The sequence below is a fragment of the Aphanomyces astaci genome (genome assembly GCF_000520075.1).
Source record: "Aphanomyces astaci strain APO3 unplaced genomic scaffold supercont1.50, whole genome shotgun sequence".
Taxonomy (NCBI): domain Eukaryota; phylum Oomycota; class Saprolegniomycetes; order Saprolegniales; family Verrucalvaceae; genus Aphanomyces; species Aphanomyces astaci.
In genome coordinates this window covers 431,087-450,339 of record NW_009798313.1, presented here as the reverse complement: position 1 = coordinate 450,339, position 19,253 = coordinate 431,087, and the positions used below count along the sequence as shown (strand labels likewise).

The 19,253-nt window shown below is 45.7% G+C and overlaps 8 protein-coding genes across 13 annotated transcripts; 5 read left to right on the top strand and 3 right to left on the bottom strand.

The window, feature by feature from the left end:
- Positions 1–247: 247 nt before the first annotated feature.
- On the bottom strand, positions 248–3,809 carry H257_13747 (hypothetical protein; the record flags this gene model as incomplete). The annotated part of the gene is made up of 8 exons (XM_009841391.1): positions 3,268–3,809; positions 2,203–2,395; positions 1,489–1,687; positions 1,311–1,404; positions 1,022–1,155; positions 546–848; positions 351–440; positions 248–255 (listed from the first exon to the last, which is right to left on the bottom strand). Exons 1-8 carry the CDS (start codon positions 3,762–3,764, stop codon positions 248–250), a joined length of 1,518 nt encoding a protein of 505 aa, XP_009839693.1. The 5' UTR covers positions 3,765–3,809.
- Positions 3,810–4,141: 332 nt separating this feature from the next.
- H257_13746 (hypothetical protein) lies at positions 4,142–4,761 on the top strand. Its single transcript, XM_009841390.1, has one exon. It carries the CDS (start codon positions 4,177–4,179, stop codon positions 4,684–4,686), a length of 510 nt encoding a protein of 169 aa, XP_009839692.1. The 5' UTR covers positions 4,142–4,176; the 3' UTR covers positions 4,687–4,761.
- A 2,253-nt stretch (positions 4,762–7,014) lies between these two features.
- On the top strand, positions 7,015–8,604 carry H257_13745 (hypothetical protein). Its single transcript, XM_009841389.1, has one exon. The coding sequence runs from the start codon at positions 7,061–7,063 to the stop codon at positions 8,432–8,434; it is 1,374 nt and encodes a 457-aa protein (XP_009839691.1). The 5' UTR covers positions 7,015–7,060; the 3' UTR covers positions 8,435–8,604.
- A 1,556-nt stretch (positions 8,605–10,160) lies between these two features.
- Positions 10,161–10,905, top strand: H257_13744 (hypothetical protein; the record flags this gene model as incomplete). Its single annotated transcript, XM_009841388.1, has 2 exons — positions 10,161–10,262; positions 10,810–10,905. 2 exons carry the CDS (start codon positions 10,161–10,163, stop codon positions 10,903–10,905), a joined length of 198 nt encoding a protein of 65 aa, XP_009839690.1.
- A 247-nt stretch (positions 10,906–11,152) lies between these two features.
- On the top strand, positions 11,153–11,889 carry H257_13743 (hypothetical protein). Its single transcript, XM_009841387.1, has one exon. It carries the CDS (start codon positions 11,164–11,166, stop codon positions 11,821–11,823), a length of 660 nt encoding a protein of 219 aa, XP_009839689.1. The 5' UTR covers positions 11,153–11,163; the 3' UTR covers positions 11,824–11,889.
- Positions 11,890–12,753: 864 nt separating this feature from the next.
- H257_13742 (hypothetical protein) lies at positions 12,754–14,613 on the bottom strand. Of its 5 annotated transcripts, none has more exons than XM_009841382.1 (10): positions 14,419–14,613; positions 14,309–14,372; positions 14,218–14,254; positions 14,087–14,165; positions 13,906–14,004; positions 13,742–13,829; positions 13,612–13,667; positions 13,463–13,483; positions 13,322–13,353; positions 12,754–13,246 (listed from the first exon to the last, which is right to left on the bottom strand). In XM_009841382.1, the coding sequence occupies exons 1-10, from the start codon at positions 14,548–14,550 to the stop codon at positions 12,847–12,849; spliced, it is 1,008 nt and encodes a 335-aa protein (XP_009839684.1). In that variant the 5' UTR covers positions 14,551–14,613; the 3' UTR covers positions 12,754–12,846. The 5 variants fall into 5 exon arrangements, with proteins under 5 accessions (XP_009839684.1, XP_009839688.1, XP_009839685.1 ...); XM_009841386.1 differs by having other exon boundaries at positions 13,766–13,829; XM_009841383.1 differs by having other exon boundaries at positions 14,309–14,613.
- A 55-nt stretch (positions 14,614–14,668) lies between these two features.
- H257_13741 (protein transporter Sec61 subunit gamma) lies at positions 14,669–15,122 on the bottom strand. The gene is made up of 2 exons (XM_009841381.1): positions 14,987–15,122; positions 14,669–14,922 (listed from the first exon to the last, which is right to left on the bottom strand). Exons 1-2 carry the CDS (start codon positions 15,081–15,083, stop codon positions 14,801–14,803), a joined length of 219 nt encoding a protein of 72 aa, XP_009839683.1. The 5' UTR covers positions 15,084–15,122; the 3' UTR covers positions 14,669–14,800.
- A 1,093-nt stretch (positions 15,123–16,215) lies between these two features.
- Positions 16,216–18,923, top strand: H257_13740. 2 transcript variants are annotated; one of them, XM_009841379.1, is made up of 8 exons: positions 16,216–16,514; positions 16,571–16,642; positions 16,695–16,913; positions 17,361–17,524; positions 17,590–17,778; positions 18,148–18,247; positions 18,377–18,560; positions 18,723–18,923. In XM_009841379.1, exons 1-8 carry the CDS (start codon positions 16,327–16,329, stop codon positions 18,828–18,830), a joined length of 1,224 nt encoding a protein of 407 aa, XP_009839681.1. In that variant the 5' UTR covers positions 16,216–16,326; the 3' UTR covers positions 18,831–18,923. The 2 variants fall into 2 exon arrangements, with proteins under 2 accessions (XP_009839681.1, XP_009839682.1); XM_009841380.1 differs by having other exon boundaries at positions 17,590–17,794.
- Positions 18,924–19,253: the final 330 nt, after the last annotated feature.

Genomic DNA, 19,253 nt, shown 5'->3' with positions numbered 1-19,253 from the left:
TGGAGACAGTAAACATAGATCGAAAAATAGTATACGAATCAAGGCAGGTACGTAGTACTTGTACAAATGTTAAACATCCCAAACTCAACGATACATATATATATATATATATATATACATGAACTCGTAACCAAGGATGGGCATCAAAGACATAGAAACAATGTAGCCTGTAATATTGGATCTAAATAGTAGACCACTCTGGCAGGTACAGTACGTTGTACTAGCACATAATTGTACATCCCGAATCCTAGTATCCTAGAATATATATATAATATATATACAGGGGGCTCGTAACAATTCCAAGGATATCAATATATATTATATATATAATATTAACAATTCCATCGTACCACTTGGCGTCGGTTTGCCTTGATCGGTGATGGACACAAAGTTGGCCGCTTTTTTCAATGAATGGACCGTCGACGTCAAACACTCCAGTCCTATCCACGGCACAACCAATTATTGGATCATAATGTGTTTTATACACGGTTGTTTTGTGGTTTAAAACGAGTTTAAAAGGAGTTTAAAACGGTTTTAAATCGGACCTTTGAGAACGAGCGCGGCTTCGTTTTGCTGCATTTTCAGCTGGCGGGCCACGGGGGCACTCGAGTGGTATTGGAGATCTCGTTGTTTGGACTTGGCGATTTTGGCCAATGCGTTCACGATACGCTTGAACAGGTCCATCGAGTCCCAGTCGCAGTCGAAATTCAAGAAAATCTCACTCAAAATCAGCTGATCGTCGCAAATGTGGTTGAGCACTTCCAGCACGAGCATTTTATGCTCAAACGTCGAGTTGTCGCTGTCGAGAATGCGCAGAAAGATGTTGGTGATAAAGATCTCCATTTCCCCTACGTTAATTACAGAGTGTGGTTAATATTATGTCGATACAGATATATATATATATATATACATTTGTATATCTAGAGAGTGTCAAAGATTTGTCAACACATATACGATGAATATATATATATATATATATTTGTATATATATGAGCATATATATATGTTTGTATATATGTACCTTTTAAGTGGGCTTTGAAATGCGTGATCAGCACCACAAATACCCGTAAGCTGAGTTCGACCACTTGCGTGTAAATCGACGTGCAGTTTTGCAACAACGACACACACAAATACGACCGGATGGCGACCAAGAACCTAAACATATTTACACATAATATATATGTATATTATTTTTTTCATGCGAATTATTTTTAATTTCAAATCAACAAGCCAGGCAATATTATTATACTTGTCATAAAACATATCACAATTGATTATGTCACACTAGAATGCGCTGGATGTGTTATTACCGATCGTTGGAGTGAAACGTATTGCCGGCTTGATTGATAATCGCCAGGAGCAGGTCCAGCGAGATCATCTTGCTTTGCAATGCATACGGATCGTCTAGACAGCATATATGCATCAAAGTTGCAACTACAAATATATATATATATATATATAAATATTTATATATATATATATATATACCTCCTTGAGGCAAGTCGTCGGATGCAATGTCTCCTATTGCGTCGTCGACAACAAATCGCATGGAAATTCGACACAGCGCCCGAAACACCAAGTACGCGTCTTTGTGCCAAATGGACGGGAACGAAGTGCTGGTGTCAGGAAGAACGCCGTGGGTTTGCAAAGGGCGACTTACGAACTTCAGTTGAAATAGGTGCTGCACCTATACAAACAATATGACGACGATCAATTCCATATATATATATATACTGTACTACGATCGACACTGCTGCTGTCTTGATAAATAGAAAAAACAATGCTCTCAAAATGAAGTCGAAGGGTGAGTCTGGATGTAAAACAAAATAGTGGCCAAAATCTTCTATCTTCTGGCAATTTCAAAGAAACTGGCAAACAATTGAAAAAATATATATGTGTGTCTGGATCCAAAATTTGGAGAATTCAATAATATTTTGCCAAATATCACAAAATAGAAATGAGGTTGAACGGACTTAGGTTGGCAATACCTGAGAATAATAGGTTTTATATCGAAAGCAGGTTGATCCAGACAGTCCCCAATAGATGACAACCAAATACTTCGAATTACTTTAAACCAAATTTGCAAAATATTATTTGGGCAAAAAGTAGGGGGGTGATCGAGACTAAATCACACTATTTATATGCTATATCGACGAGGATACGTCGATTGGGAGAACAAAAGTGTCAAGGAGGTGGACGTACGGAAGGATACATGGACGTGCTGGCTTGTGTCGACGGGGGGGTTGAAGTAGTAGTACTAGTAGTAGTACTAGCGGTAGATGGTTCTGCGGCGGCAGTCTCCATGCGTTGAAAGGTACTTGCAATCATTCGTTGCAACGAGCCCTTTGCCACTGTTTGGTTGATTACGCTCTTGCTCACGAGGTAAATGTGAAAGCTACATACAAAATACACAGTGTGAGTATGTATTCTCCACGGGATACTTCTCTCTCCTGAAGGACCAAATTAGCATCGAAAAAGTAAAAGTACAGTGAACAAACACCAAGGCAAATACAGTCAGTCAGTACCATCGAAGTGGATATCCACGCTATATATATAGATATATGTTATCTATATCGAATATATACAGGCCTTGTAAAGTAATGTATTCCTTGTTAAGTATTTATATATATGTCTTCCTTGTTATGTATATATATATGTATGTATTCCTTGTGTAGTATATATATATATTATGTATTCCTTGTCAAGTGTATATATATATATATATAATGTATATAATGTATTCCTTGTCAAGTGTATGTAAATGTATTCTTTGTTTTGTGTATATTTATATCTATTCCTGTTAAGATGTCATATGTATATACAGTTAACAACGCACATACTATTGTCGATTTGATAGTACAAATTTGGGGAGCGGGTGCAATCGAATCGCGCCGACCAAACCGATCCACAATCGATCTGATTGGTTGAATTTCATTGAGAAGGTTTTGATTATATAATTGGCTAATAATTTTGAGCTCATCTGAAGTAGCCAATCAAATCGATTTAAATTCCAACTAGAAACCACGCTACAACACGAAATTTCACTAAAAAGCACAATATATTCGAAAATATTTCATACGCCTATGAGCTCAAGTACAGCTGAATCTGCACATGTACAACAATACAACCCAAATATTGTACTTTTCAAGCCGCCGCCACTGGAAGGACATGCATACAAACTCATCGCAGATAGACAAACACATCATCATCGCAAGCTTGAACAAGACGATGGACTAGGCACGAATGTGTTGGATATGCATGACGTACCTTGCGCGGATGGATTTGAGCAAGGAATGCTCGTGGACGGCGCAGGTGGTGCTTGTGGCCGCGGTCAGGACAGCCTTGAGGACCTGTAGCTGGACGTCGTTGTCGCTGTGGTCTTGGCAGCTGCATATGACTTCAACCACCGCGTCGATGAGCAAGATGCCGTGCTTCGCCGTCATGTTCATGGTGTCCTCGTGCAAGTCTAGCGTTCGTTGCAGGTGCGCCTGGAGGGCGCTCGTGATCTGCGCCGTGCCACGCATGTACCCGAACGCAAGCAGCTTTTCAATGCAGTCCAACGCCAAGCATGTGGTTTTGCTGCTGTGTTTGGTCAAGATCGCGCAGAACAACGGTGCGAAGTACGTTTCCTCCGACAGATTCGGTGTCCCTGCCTTTAGGTGCGACAACACTTCATCGCAACTCTCACGGAGCTCTTTGTCCTTGTCCCGTCGACTAAGGAGCTTGCGGATCTTGCCCACAGCACGCTCGATAAACACTTCCATACAGCTGTCGGTCGGTCAGTCGTCGCAGCCGCGTGCAATGCAAGGAATGATGGTCGTAGGTTATGATTGAGATTTTGAATCTTATTCGAGATATACTAGATGATTGTATGAATCATTTAAAAACCTTATTGTAAAATGACGTGGATTGAGGCAGCCAATCAAATAATTTCATCTCACCATTAAAAAATTAATTCCTAATATAAAACATTTTATTCTGAATAGATGAAAAATGGTTTACGGAGGAGTTTAAATAATTCTAGTTCGAGTCCTTCAGTGGTGCTAAGTTGTTATTTGAAAACTACATCATGATAAATGAAACTCGTTTATCCTTTCGTCCGGATAAATGTGCTGTTTCGTCAACGACTCTTCTTTCTTCTTGCGATCTATTATTGCTATTGTCTGGTCGACCTCGATGAGCAGCGCCAACAAGCTTGCGGGCCTGGTAGCCAAGATCAACCAAAGCGGCCTGCCATCGTTCCTACGGGAGAGTGCGCTCAGTCTGGCCTTCAACAGCCAGGTAAAGATGGCGGGTGTTGCGGGCATTCACATTGAATCATTGACCGAAAGCCAAAGCGTGTTGCACCTGAAGAACAGGTTCCGCGTCCAGAACCACATCGGTGGTGTCCACGCATGTGGCATGGCCCTCCTCGCTGAATCGGCGTCGGGTGTTGTGTTTGGAGTGAACGTCAAGGACACGCACTTGCCGCTGCTCAAGTCCATGTCCATCAACTACGTCAAACGCGCCCATGGTGATCTCAAAGCTGTGGCCACGTTGACGCCTGAGCAACGGGAAGCCATTCAACGTGATGATAAAGGCAACCTCGTCGTTGACGTCGTCCTCACAGATGAGAAGGGCGAACAACCGGTGGAATGTCAGATGACGTGGGCGTGGACGCCGAAGAAACGATCGACTAAACCGTAGTGTGCTTATAAAAGACACCAACTCTACAATTAAACAATACTAGCGATCTATGTAGTAGTACTACATACAGTGTGACTCATATTGGTCTCATATGATATGAGACCAAACTGCATGCCAATGCTGCCCGTTTGTCTTATACATGTAGTACTTGTGTCTATAATATCTCTGTCCGGCCACTGGGCTATATATACTATTCAACAAGCCCTTAACTTGACATAGTATTCTGTACGAAGCGCTCAATACTTTGCACATAAGTACTTAACGTTAGCCAAGTGCTACGGTACATTGTAGGGGGGTTAATAACTTCCATGCTACCAAAGTGGCTGGCTACACAAGCGCGAAATCGTCGATTCGAGTAGAGCATCCACTCAAACAGGGGTAAACTCGTGAGAGTCTGCACACTTCTGACGGCAAAAGGGTAAGTTGCATTTGGACTTCACACAACCAGTAGTAGGTACTAGTACCGGCGATGCTATCTTCATGGGATGGTCCGCGTTGGATTGCCACACGTTCAAGCAACACCTCACTGACGCTTCGTCACAATTACGTAAAGCCCAAACGTTAAATTTGTCCCCTTGTGTTTTTGTTATTCCGGCAATAATTAACAATAATTAACAGTACTATTAATAGTACTAAATAGTATTACTCGAGAGAATAATCATGGATGGTTGACTGCACTACTGGTAGACACACCATGTGGTCGATGTGCTGTGATTGTGTAAATAAATCTTGATAGCGTAACATACTGTACTTCAGAGTACTAGTGTCACGAACGATTGTATGTGGCACAGCAGCTACTACTGTATTTCAGTGTCAGTGCGGTCGAAAGTGAAACCAAACCCCCTCCGCATACATACACTATTAATAGTACTCCGGAGTACTAAGCTTACTACAGTACATTTATTAATAGTACTAATACTGCGTAGTATTAACAACTGCCATATCATACTATTAATAAGTAGTACCGGTATCATCATACAGTAACATGCGTTGAAGTTGTGCAATTCCTTCTCACGAAGGCACACCCATCCAACCACTAGTTTTTTGGGTGCGCGAAGCGAGCTGGAAAGGCAACCCCTGCAAAATTACTGGGAATAATTCCCTCATTAAAACAGTTCCACTGTTGTTGACCCGAAATACTGTTTCAATGAGATTTATAAGGAGCTTTCTAGTCGTTATCTATCGCTAACCACTGAGATGAACTTAACCCCAAGTATGAGGTGAGGTGGTCTGAGCATACAAAGCTCCTTATAAATCTCATTGAAACAGTATTTCGGGTCAAAACATCAGTGGAACTGTTTTAATGAGGGAATTGTACTATTACCGGGTAACCACTGAATAAACCACACTGTTGGACAACGAAAGGTAGATGTACTGTCACGTCGCAAACGCTACTGCACCTGTACTGTACCGGAATACTCATAGTCAATCGGTAAGACTTGAAAACACCATATTATCAATTTGGCGAGTTCCGTAGTGAAGTTAGCGTTACCGTGAAGTCGCTCGACGAACGATATGAACCTTGGTCGGTTCACGAGACACGGCAAGTTCGACTGGCAATTGATTTGATGTCGAACTTGCCTGTGTCGACCCGACAACAAGCCATTTTGTACGAATTACCTTTGTTAAGTACATATCCACATTGACCAATGCACCGCATTCCTATGTTACTAGGAGTCTTGAATTGTTTCTCGACTCATCGGTCGAAGAACACATAACGCCTTAACTGTAAAGCCAACGTAGCGTACAATGGGTCAACTTAGGTTGAAATATGAATACCAGTACTGGTACAATAAACGGTACAGTACTATTAATAGTAATCATCTACAAGCATACGCCAGGTAAACCCAGTCTGATCTAAGGATGTACTAGTACTACGTAGTAATGCGCTTTGTTGAACTTGAAGGCTCCATTTACAGCTGGATATTCAAAGCATCACCACGTGTTGTATGTGGTAGGTGTTGTTTATCCTAAATAACGTAGTAGTATGATGCTAACAGTAAACTAAAATATTACTCGACCTGTCCCCCGAGTGTAGACGCTTTGATACTTGACTTAATGTAATCAACAAGATATGATGCATGCAGTCATATTGCAGTCCTACACAATAGTACTCGCTGCAAGCAAATATCCTAACATTTAACGCAATATTACCTGTCAATACCGCGTTAAAGGTAGAATGGATGTCCATAGGTTGAAATTATATCCCCAAAGGACCTGTCGTACACTTGAATGTTGTATACTGGGCACCATTTGCGTAAATAAAAATACACCTGATAGCCCTAGCAGTAGTACACCCAGGACAGGCTTTCTCATTCTGAATTTTGCTGCGGGCATTGCATCCATCCATCCCTCCACCAAAAAGCAATCAAGCATGGTCCTCGTCAACCTGGATGCTGCCCCCGTCGTCCCCCGCAAGCCACAGACCCTGGTTCGGAAGGTTCTCACGTCGCTGACGTTTTGGATCCTTGTCGGCACGGCTGTGGGAATCCTCCTTGGGTCGCAAGCCCCCGACTTTAGCAAGAAGGCGGCGCCGACGGCCAACGTGTTTCTGCGCCCCGTCCAGTTCATCGTGTTCCCCCTCGTGTTCTCTACGCTGGTGGTCGGGATCGCCGGCAACGGCGACTTGAAAGCACTTGGGCGGGTCGCATTGAAGGCGTTCATTTACTTTGAAGTGGTCACGACGCTCGCTCTCGTGTTGGGGTTGGTCGCAGTCAACTTAGTGAAACCCGGGGACAACGGGTACAAGACGGTGGCCAACCCGAACGTGACCACGTCCGACAAGTTCACGTACGCAATTTGGATCAACCACTTGACCCCCAAGACGTGGGGCGAAATGATGGGCGGGTCGGGCTCGTCTGAGCTGCTCCAAGTGCTCGTAGCATCGGTTGTGTTTGGGTGCGCCACGGCGTTGGCCGACCCCAAGTCCAAGCAAAGGGTGCTCGACATTGCCGACGCCGTCATGTGGATTATGTTCAAGTTTGTGGACATTGTGATCTGGACGGCCCCCGTCGGGGTGTGCTTTAGCATTGCCAGCGCCGTCGCCAACAACGGCGGGCTGTCTGTGTTGTCGAGCCTCGGGCTCCTCGTCGTCACGTTGTACTTGACGCTGGTCGTGTTTATCCTTGTTGTGTTTGGCCCTGTATTTGTGTACATGAAGCTCAACCCGATCGAGTTTTTCCGAGGTATGAAGGAACCGCTCATCATTGCGTACACCACAGCCACGTCCGAGGCGGCGCTCCCCAAGGTATTTGAAGCGCTCGAAGCGTTTGGCGTGTCGCCGCATATCACGTCGTTCGTCGTGCCCTTTGGGTACTCGTTCAATTTGGACGGGTCGACGCTGTACTTGACCCTGGCATCCATCTTTTGTGCCCAGGCGGCCGGAATCGAAAAGTCTATTGGCGAGCAAGTCACGATGGTGCTCATGCTCATGATCTCGTCCAAGGGCGTGGCCGGCGTCCGCTCCGCCAGTATCATTGTCATCGCCGCCACGTTGGACCAATTTGCCATCCCTGCGTGGACCGTGGGGCTCCTCCTGGGTGCCGACTGGTTTATGGACATGGCGCGGACGTTCACGAACGTACTTGGCAACTGCCTCGCCGCTGTCGTGATGGCCAAACTCGAAGGCGAGTTCCGCAAACCAGGATGGGAAACCCTCCTCCACACAACCCACGACGTCCAAGAAGACAAGGTCGGTGGCCTCGAAGAAGAATTGATTGCCGACAAGGAGCGTTACTCGCACAACTAAGTGTGGGCGTGTATCTCCGTGTAGTGTTCGTTTTCAAAACAACTAGTCATGTGTATGAATACCATGTAGTAAAAGCTGCGTGTGGTCTTGCTGTATACAAGTACGTTGTGCCTCCAAACGTGAGCGGACTGTGATCATTTCAATGGCAGTAATATATACGTATGGGCGCAGTTCCGTGACACTTTTTGGGACCCTTCGATGGAGGGGTTCCTTTACTCCAGTATTATAATAGAGTTTCTTAACTGTAAAAAGGAGAAATAATGCAGTTCGTAGAACTTAAAATCATGTCGAAATTCGTATTAGTGTTGATGGAAAATGAATTAAAAGAGTGCAAATATCGATAACCGTTAGGCTGAAAACAGTTCCGAGCCACTTGATTTTATCCAGTTATCTGTCAAAAATTGCATCTGATTGGCTGAAAATTTCAGAGTGATTGTTTTCTACCAATCATGCATCGTGGCACGGAACCAAGTTGGCACGGAACTGCGCCCATACGTATACTCACAGTACTGGTAGTACCCAATCCTCCCTTACTCTACAAGGTACTACTGATCGGCCGATATTTTCCGTTAAGCCTGGGATAAATTAGCACTTCGAAGTAAATATTAATCCTACTACGTATTAATAGTACGAAGGACACATTTGGAAAGGTAGAAGTGGACGTCGTTGCCATGTGGCGCGCGAAGTCCGTGAACGTGTGCACCCGACGTGAGTCCGGGAACTAACCATGGCTGTAGAACTGTCGGACACGCGGCGTACCGCGGCAATCAGAGGTTCTCAAAGAATAATTTATTTACACTGTTAAAATATATTTTTAGTCAAAGGGAAAATAGATTATTTTGCGCCACCATCAAAATAGGTAAGTTTACATGAAACAAAATAGATAAGGGTGCGTCTGGTAAACGGAAATATTGCAATATTCAGGTCCAAAACACCATTTTGGGGCCGAATTCAACATATCTGATCAAAATTGAAACATGTCTTGCTTGAAGAGTTTTAACCCAAATCCAATAATTCGACGTGGGATTTACTCGTTGAAGAGATCCAACACGCCACATTACAAAATGGACCTTTTACCTCCATTTTGAAAATTGCATTTTGGTTAATCCCATTTTTCGAGAAAATGGAATATTATTTTTGAAATGTTATCAGACGCACCCTATCTTAACTACAACGGCGCCAAAATAAATAATCTATTCCAAATGACAGGATAATTCTCAATATGTTTGTTCAAAGTCAAAATGTATTCGGATGTAACCATAGACTGATAAACAATGAAACTTGTTTGACGAAGCTATATTGCTCCACCCAAATGCCGCCTCTAGCATTGCATCCAGTCTCCTATTGTGGCTTTGACCAGTGACCAGCGTCATGAGTGATGGTCATTCTTGAGTGCGATCGCCGTTTCGTTGGCCAAATTTGCAAGAAGCAACTGAAAGCCTTGAATATAATGCTATCTGTGCGAAGTGCACTTACAATACGTTAATTGCGTGAACGTCCCGATTCAATAGCACGAACTTCAAGATCTGTGATATGTTTAAGTTATTAGAATAATATTCTTTCTCAAAGTGCGTAATAAATAATATATTTTATTGCACCACAAGGAAAAATACGTTATCGTTTTCATCCTCCAGAAAAGATAAGTTATCTGTGAACCCACTGGTTGAGAATACTGGTTGAGAATAGGTATTAATAAAAGCTAGGTATTTGAGAAACCCTGTCGACAATGAACGACGGACGCAGCGCCGTCGACCCTGCGAAACACGTCGGTCTGCGCCAACTTGTGCACGGCCGCCGACGCCTCTCCGTCGCCGCGGGCATGGTGGACGTACGCCTTCGAGGAGGACGTAATACGTCATGCAATCCTCGTCGCCGTCGACGTGCACTTCGTCGCGCAGGTCATACACGTTGGCAACGTCGTCGGTGGTGGATCACGCGGAGTAGGCCATCGACAGGAGGTTTTTTCTCCTTATCCGATTACATGCAGGTCACGTTAGTTAAAATAAATTATTTTTGAGGGACAAATACGACTAACATTATATTGCTATTATTTTTTCCCTGCCCTGCATATATACTACGTAGGAATAAATTATTGCCGTCAACATGCACCCCCTAGGTACCGGTAGTTAAAATAAACTATTTTAGAGGGACAATTACGACTCATTTAAATAACAAGTATTTTTCCCCTGTCATGCATATACATACTACCCGGTACAGTAGTAAGTCGGCTCATCAACGATCAAACGCCCGATCAATGGTCGACCACGTTAAATTGTCGACAAAGACTTATCGTTAGCAATTTGATCGATCTACTTTGAAGTACTGTACGTCATTTGTATACATGTATATGCATAAATATGCTTTGGATGGTGAAGGGACCCGAGTTGGTGGAAACGTCATTGGCAGACGTGAATTCCAAGCTCACGTCGCCCGTACGAAGTGTGACTCTGTCACAGACGATGACTTTGTGACAGTTGTGTTCAAAGGACTCAACAACACACCACATTCGAAAAAGACGTGCATATAAACTCACCTTGGAGATACAATATACCGGATTTACTGTACTACTGTACTGTAGTATATGGGTAAATTGATTTCCGATCATAATAACCAAAAGGTCAGATTACCACAGGTGAGTACTTTGTGGAACTCGCTGAGGCATCTTGGGATGAAAAACCGAGACTACTCCACCAAAAAGTCTTCATTTTGAAATTATGGCTTCAAGCAACATGACCCCGCAGCCAAACATTGAACCCCTCGTGATGCCGTCGTGGCGGTATCGGATCGAACCGCTGGCATCGGGTGGTGGGGTGAGACTGACCATCCCGAACCACCGCACGACGGGCAGTACGCTCTGCTTGGTCGTGTTCTTGTTGATCTGGTGTAGCGTTGGCGGATTCATGTCGTCCATGGCTTTGGAAATGACGTCGTCCGCCGTCGCAATCGGACCGATTGTCGTGACGTCCATCGGCGCGCTTCTCATGGGCTCCGTGCTGCTATATTGGATGTTTGGCGAGGAAACCATCACGATCACACCCGCGATGTGCACATACCATTGGGAAGCGTTGTGCATCCATCGCACCAAGAACTACGACATCCACCAAATGGGTCCCCTGATTGTACACACCACCGTGAGCAGATCGAACACGGACGACAGCCATCGCGGCGACGAGCGGCAGCAGCGGATTGCGTTTCAGTACGGCGGGTCGCTCGTCCAGATGGGGTACTTGCTCTTGGAGCTGGAAGTGATTCCATTCTACAACGACCTATTGCAGTGCGTTCCTCAGAACTTAATCCCCCCCGCCGTGCGCCAGCAACGACCGCATGTGGAGCCAGTGTACATGGCCCAGCCACTGGACACGTCCAAGGACCAGGAACCACTCGTATAGATAGTAGGCGAACGATACATATTCGCCCTATATCGTTATTATTAATTCACATTCAACCATCCTTGGCATGCTTTGAAAGCTACTGGTATCCCCGAGTTCAGCCGCAATGAATGATGGGGGCCCATTGGGTCTTGTTCGTCATAGCATCGTGGTTCCCTGTCGATATCGAATTATTTGGAATAATGACAATACTACTGTAATCAACGTGTTGGGTAGTAACTAATACTTATAACTGTGTTATAAGTATTTGTTTAAGTATTTGCAACGAATACACCTTGCTTCTTGAAATGTCTCGTCCTGCTAATATTTTTCGATGCTGCGACCGAAGTGTGATGGGTACGTTGTTCAACGTTGTTTGCGTGTTCGACTTTGATGAGTTGTACTGGAGTAGCTTATAGATGTTTGCCACTGGGAGCAATCACGCAATAGTACCGGGGTAGTTTGGTGCGGTGCTCGAAGGAAAGTTAACCTTGGGGGACACTTAGAGAACCTGTACTGTACATGGATGGCTTCCACTGTGGGCTGCTTGCGATATTCAGTATTGTACTCAACGTCCTTGTTCGTCGGATTTTAAGCCCACAATGCCAATTTACCGTTGGTGCTAGCTATACTATGAACATAGCTAGCGACTGTCGCTTGCCTGCAGAATGGCAATTAATAGGTCAATGTTAGGTTGTTGTACATCTGTAACTCAAGATTATAATATTGGCTCGTTGGTCATATCTCTGTGAATTTGAGTAAACATCATTTATACTTACATGTCAACACACTCCTTTCCTTCGATCCACTGTACACCCCCCAAACCCTCCTTCCCACAGTACAGCCGCAGTCCCCGACATCGTACTCCCCCCGTCCCCACCCCCCGTCCCCCGACTTCGTCCATCTTGCACAATCCACCGCCCACCACAGCAACATAATCCCCATTCAACATCCAAGCCAATATCATCCCCATACTATATTTCAACCGCCGCTATGTTGTTTTAGCCATTTTCAACTCATTGAACTTCCATCACCACAGGATGCTCACTGTTCCGACTTTGTCTCTGGGTGCATGGATGCCATTGCAAACGTGCGCGGCCGCAGCCACGACCGGCCTTCGTCGCGCTCCCGCTCGATGTTCCCGATGCGGTCAATGTCGACACACCGACCAGACGTGGCGCCAAACACCCGCCGGAGCATGTCCTTGGCTGCGTCCGTCGCCGCGACGTCCACGGCGGTCCATCCGGTGATGTTCTTGTCATGCACGTCCGCCCCCGCGTCCACCAGCGCCGTCACGAGCTGGTACAGCCGCGTCGCGTGGTGGGGCTCCCACCACCACATGACGGCCATCGCCACGACACAATTGTATTCGACATCGCGGCAGTGCGGCGACGCGCCCGCGGCCAAAAGCATCCGCACCATCTCCAATGGCTTGTCCGCGGCACTATGAACGAATGATATGTGAAGTGGATAACTAACAACTACGGTGGGTTTCGTGGACATGTAGTAGTAACGTTACCACAAGGCCCAAAGCAATGGCGTGCCACACAACTGGATGCGAATACCATAAAGAGAGACGAAGGGAATTGTGTTAGGGAATAGGGAAATGGAGGTGGAGCTAGCCAAGAAAGGCGAGAGAGATGGGTGTGTACATGTGTACCTCGTCGGCGCCTATTTCTGTCTGGAGGTGGCAGCCATGAGTACAGAACAGTACAGTGTAGCACCGTTTGAATACAAAGTTGAAGTAGTTCTCCCGACAAGTAGGTGCACGACAAAAGAGATGAACGTATGATTGGATCTAAAACGTACCTCTGCCCCCGCTTCTACCAATGTTCGAGCGAGCTCGAGGTTGGACAGCCCACAAGCTACAAATAGGTAGGTGAGTATGTATGGTTGTACTGTACTTAGGTGCAACTTATGACTGGAAGTCACAGTATACCGAAGTGCAACGGAGTCGCGCCACCTGATAGCGTCGTGAACGCATATTGCCGTGGTATGTGGTTTTCATTCGAGGGTAGCGGTCGCCACTAGGGAACTATTACTGTGAGAACAACAATATTCTCCTTTGAACAGCACTCATACAAAATTCAAGTGCATACATACGTTGGTGCGAGCGTTCACGTTGGCGCCGTGTTCGAGCAAAAGCTGAACGATGCGGGGTTGCTGGTGCAACACGGCTATATGGAGCAACGTCTCGCCGGCCTGTGAACATGTATTAGGACCTGTAGGGGGGTTGTCCTGCACCCGGTGCAGAGTACACTTGTAACTCCAGTGCCATACATACACTGTTGGTTTGCTGTGGACACGCCATTCTCGATTGCAAAGCCGACGCGACAGTATCGACGTCGCCAAACTGAATGGCACTACAAACGTTGAAATATTGGTTGTCGTGTATCTAGTCTCATTGGAACTGACCGCACAATCTCCAACGACGTGTCGCGGGCTTGGCAGCCTGCATGTTGAAGCATATAAGGTGTGGTTTTAGCATTGTATTGCATCCACTTACGTGGCAGCATGCCGTGGCTTCCGTCGGCTCGCAGGAACCGACGGTCCTCCACGCCGAGAAAGTTCTACATGGTATGAGCGGTCGAAATGGCCGACGATATTGGGACGAACATGCACGCCTTTCTCGGCATTCCGCGGCTGGTTCAACTGCATGTCTTTGAATGTTGACGTGTGGCCATGAACGGTGCGTTGGATGTGCCACATGACAGAAAGGTCCACAGGCGTAGTATATCCATCCTCCATGGTCACGAAGGTCGATCGAGGAGTACGATGGCTGCACAAGCCAGGACGTAACGCCAGTGAAACGTCCATCGGAATACTTCTTTACAGCACCAGAGAATGGGATGCCAGCCCGACAAGATCATGGTGGAATGTCATTTGATATTGAGACTCATACTAATAAACTATCTCCTTACTCTAACAAGGGTTCTAAACGTGGTCCGGTGCCTCTCGTTGCGACAACATGCACGGAGACGGTGGACACGAATAGCGTTTAGGCACTGCCGCCGCCGACAAGGATGTTGTTGATGGGGATGTGGACCAACTTGACGAAGAACCCAATGAAGCCCATGAGGAGGAAGCCAACCCCGGTGGCACCGGCAATGCGGGCAAATTCTACATGACGAACGACGACGTGAGCCACTGTCCTGTACCTACATGGACAAGAGAGTGCGTGTACCTTTGCGGTCCGGCTTGGTGCACTTCTTGACTAAGTGGACGCTGTTCTTGGCGAACTGCTTCAAGGGTTCGATCACGAGGGCGTTGACGTCAGACATGGTGGCGGTGGGGGTGGCTGAGTGTGATTTCGGAACTGGGGGTCTGCCACAAAGGCGTCCGTAGAGTTTCTTTTTTATTTCAGCCAATGAAAATTCGTTTCCAGCGATCGATTGTTTTTACCACCAATCATATACGTTTAAAATAATGATATTTCGACCAATCCATTCGTGCAACGTAGGAGTGCCAAACTCTAATGAACCGTCTAAGTACCATTGAACATTCGTACTTAAGATGACATCCGGATTGTTCAGACCGTATTAGGTTATACGGTAAGTTAGTTCGAAACTTTGAAATCTAGTACTTCGTCGAAGTTCGATCCTTCCTGCATTTGTGCCATTTTTCAACACATGCGACCTTTACGCGATGTGGCCAGCGTGCACAAATGTCATCAATGTGTATGGCAATGAACTCATATGCTTGTCAAGGCAACGCACCAAATAGATCTCTCTGCTTTCTAAAGTGCTCGTAGAACGGTAGGTTAATCGCCTTGGCCTATAGGACTAATACCGGTAGGTAGTCAGCCTCTCACATGTTGCTCAACAGATGCAGTGGTAAGGAGGACCTTTGGCTCTTCACAGTCAGTCGCAGCAACGGCACACCAACCGCATTTCCGTTTGTATTGACTGTGAGAAACTGCAATCATTCGAAGATTCGACATCCCCACCCACCTCCCTCCCAAATTGCCACCTAGGATTTCACCGACTATAGCTTACCGATATGCACAACTGACAAAATTATAATCCATGACAATAGTCTCTAACGTTATCGGTAGTTTAGAGTCCCCCCTCGGCTAGAGTATTTCATAGCCGTATACAAGTGTAGCTAAGCCTCTGAAGTACACTGTACATAGCATAACAAGGACTCTGTATTCGTATGTACCAGTAGGTCATTCATTTACCGTGTAGTGTATATAGTTTAGACAGCTATATAGATTTGGACACCTCTGTAAAATGATATAATCCTCTGTAAAATTATATAGTTGGATTATTAAACTTGAGTATTGTATGCATGGGTAATGGACACTATCCGTATCCGGAGAATTGGCCCGCCTCTGTCTAAATCTATATACGTTATACGGTATTACTGTACCCTTCCATTTTCATGTAATCGGGACGACCATTTGGTGGCATTCGAAGTTCGAAGTAAACGGTGATCGTTTCAAGAACAACCTGGCGGCTCCATTCGATCGAAACAACATCGACCGGTCCGGTTGACGACACCTCCAGCAATCCCATTCTCGGCATGGCAGACGAACAACTGGACAATGTCGTGGCGGAGACTCGGCCGCGCGCAGGGACCACCAGCGTGCCCATGATGCGGTCCCTGACACCTGGCACCGAGTCGGCCTTGCCCATCTACAAGTTTGTGCTCACAGGCGGTCCTTGCGCAGGGAAGACCACGTCGCTCGATCGCCTCTCGTCATACTTTCGGTACTGATCGTAGCAATTCATTGACATGTCGGTACTTATCCCTTGCGGGCGTGCAGGGAGCGTGGCTTCCGCGTGTACATGGTACCCGAGGCGTCGACGTTGCTACAGACCGGTGGCGCGTACGTCATGTAAGGCGACAAGGCAGTCGTTTAGCTGGTAGATGAGACATGCTACGTATAGGGACTTGAAGGCCACCGACGTGTTGAACTTTCAGTGGCAGATCCTATCGACGCAGATTGCGCTGGAAGACGCGTTTATGTCATTGGCCAAAGACACCAACTGCCCGTGCGTGATCCTGTGTGACCGTGGCGCGATGGATGGCTCAGCGTACATGTCACCCGACCAGTGGGAAGAGCTCAAAGTCCTTCACGACCTCGACACTGTGACGTTGCGTGACACGTACGACATCTTCACTGGCCCTTGTTTGTAGCTAGCTACCTAGCTGGCTACCGTCTTATGTTTTTTTGTGTGTGCAGCTACCTCCTTTTGTGTTTATTTGTAGGTAGCTGGCTATTGTCTGTGTTGGTTCTGTATCTAGCACCTAGCTAGCTAGCTGGCTACCTACCGTACGGTGTTTGCTTATGCTTGTAGCTAGCCAGGTGGCTACCATCTTGTGTGTGCTTGTGTGTACCTAGCTAGCCACGTGTTTCTATCGCCATGTGTGTTTATATCTAGCTTGCTGTTGGTATACATTATCTTGCGTTTCGTGTAGCTGCTGGCTACACGAAACCAGCAGCTACAAGCAAACACAAGATTGTAGCTACACGACTGCTAGCTGGCTACAATCTTGGATGTAGCTGGCTGGCTACACTCTAACATTTGTTGATTTTGATTTACATTCTGTAGCCGGTACAATGCCGTGTTTCACTTGGTCACGGCCGCCAACGGTGCCGAGTCGTACTACTCGCTTGAAAACAATAGCACCCGCTCTGAAACGCTGCAGCAAGCCATCGACGCCGACAACCGGCTGTGCCACGCATGGGTTGGCCATCCCAAATTTTTTGTATTTGGTTCGTTTCTATTGGTTTTGATCTTTTATATATATATGGTGTTGACAATGATAATTTGTATACAGACAACTCGACGGGGTTCGAGTCGAAAATGCAGCGATTGATCAGCACAGCGGCCAATTTAACCGGGCTGCCGTCGACGGTCAAAACTGCCAAGAAATACCTCCTCACGTCCTTGCCGCCGTCGTGGCCCATCCATGTCGAAGAGTTCGAGGTCGAAAAGGTTTACTTGTCCGTCTTACCCACCACGGACGGTAAACCACAAATCTTGTACTGTGTGAATAACAGACTCGACGATGAATTCGTTGTCTTGCAATATATACACTTATATAATATATATATATATTGGAAATTCTGTATGAATATCCCGACCCCGTTCAATCGAATGTTGCCGCCGACTGAATCGGGCATGAATCTCTCCGATTGGTCAATCCGAAATGAGTTGTCGCTGATTGGCTACAATCCATGTTCGATTTTCGACCGGAATGGGCGAAGTGGATAGTAGCCAATCAGATTTCTCGGCTCTATTTGGCCTCGATTGAACGAACGATGGAAAATCGGGAAATTTGAAGAAAATCGACAATATTTATATATATTAATTAATATATGTTGAATTCTTGTAGAAGGGACCAAGGATTATGACTTTGTGCGATGCCGTACGCAATACGGCCTACCTTCGTACGGGATGACCACTGTCCGTTACTTGGAGGACTCGGACGAACCGTACGTAATAATACTATTTGGTTAATCATGTCCCCTATCATATATATATATATATATTTGGATCATATATGGCGCATTACTTGTTATAAAGTATTTATGTTGATAGTTTTTGATGGGTTGTGGGTGTAGAGTGCACTTGAAGCGCGTGCTGAGTGCGCGTGAATATGGTTATGCCGTGCGCCATCGAAAAGATCACACCCGCCTCGTGATCAAACAGCGTCGCATTTGCTTTCTCTGGAACAACCAGTCGTTCAATATTCACTGGTACAAGGAACCGGCGAGCATTGCAAACCAAGGCATCGTGCATGTGCAGGTACGATCTAGCAATATTTATACTTGTGATTATGAATATTTATTTCTCTGGAGAAAACTGTTTACACAAACTCTAGCATGTGTGTGTTGATAGTGTATATATTTTTTTACTTGTATGATTTTGGGATGATCTGATATTTATAATTATTTTGAATTGGATTAGGCGTCCGACTCGGAAACGCCCGTGTCGATCCCAGACTTTTTAGACATTTCCGAAGAACTCTCGAAAAGCCATCCATATTACTCGGCCTACAACATTGCCCTAGAATAACGACTACGACGAGTAGTTAGTTGGTCCTATCATCAGACCACGTCATAGTTAACCATCCACTTAATTGTATTATTCCGATCAGATTGCCATCGCAACACCTACTAGTCCGACGCGAGTCCAAGTCTTTGGCATACCAGTACAACTACTAGTACTTGTTAGTCCATACTAGTACACTAGTACTACTCGTACTAGGCTGAAACCAAAAGCATCTGATAGCGATGTCTCAACTCCCAGATAACGTCATCGTCGCACAAAAGTACTAGTGCTTGATGCTAATTGGTAGTGCAGTACTACCAGTTAGCATCACTCAAAGCCACTTTTGATGCTACTCGAAGGCCAAACTACAAAATTCTTTGCATATCGAAACATCATGGGGGCTCTCAAATAATATATATATATACCCCAGACATGCTAAACCGGCAG

Excerpts from the sequence above, each read along its gene's own strand:
- H257_13740 (XM_009841379.1), top strand. The coding sequence starts at position 16,327 with ATGGCAGACGAACAACTGGACAATGTCGTGGCGGAGACTCGGCCGCGC. Across the intron at positions 16,914-17,360 it reads ACTGTGACGTTGCGTGACAC|CCGGTACAATGCCGTGTTTC; the intron begins GTACGACATCTT and ends TACATTCTGTAG. Across the intron at positions 17,525-17,589 it reads TCCCAAATTTTTTGTATTTG|ACAACTCGACGGGGTTCGAG; the intron begins GTTCGTTTCTAT and ends ATTTGTATACAG.
- H257_13743 (XM_009841387.1), top strand. The coding sequence starts at position 11,164 with ATGACCCCGCAGCCAAACATTGAACCCCTCGTGATGCCGTCGTGGCGG.
- H257_13746 (XM_009841390.1), top strand. The coding sequence starts at position 4,177 with ATGAGCAGCGCCAACAAGCTTGCGGGCCTGGTAGCCAAGATCAACCAA.
- H257_13742 (XM_009841382.1), bottom strand. The coding sequence starts at position 14,550 with ATGGAGGATGGATATACTACGCCTGTGGACCTTTCTGTCATGTGGCAC. Across the intron at positions 13,830-13,905 it reads ACGTGAACGCTCGCACCAAC|TGGCGACCGCTACCCTCGAA; the intron begins GTATGTATGCAC and ends ATAGTTCCCTAG. Across the intron at positions 13,484-13,611 it reads TGGTAGAAGCGGGGGCAGAG|ACAGAAATAGGCGCCGACGA; the intron begins GTACGTTTTAGA and ends TGCCACCTCCAG.
- H257_13741 (XM_009841381.1), bottom strand. The coding sequence starts at position 15,083 with ATGTCTGACGTCAACGCCCTCGTGATCGAACCCTTGAAGCAGTTCGCC. Across the intron at positions 14,923-14,986 it reads CACCAAGCCGGACCGCAAAG|AATTTGCCCGCATTGCCGGT; the intron begins GTACACGCACTC and ends TTCGTCATGTAG.
- H257_13745 (XM_009841389.1), top strand. The coding sequence starts at position 7,061 with ATGGTCCTCGTCAACCTGGATGCTGCCCCCGTCGTCCCCCGCAAGCCA.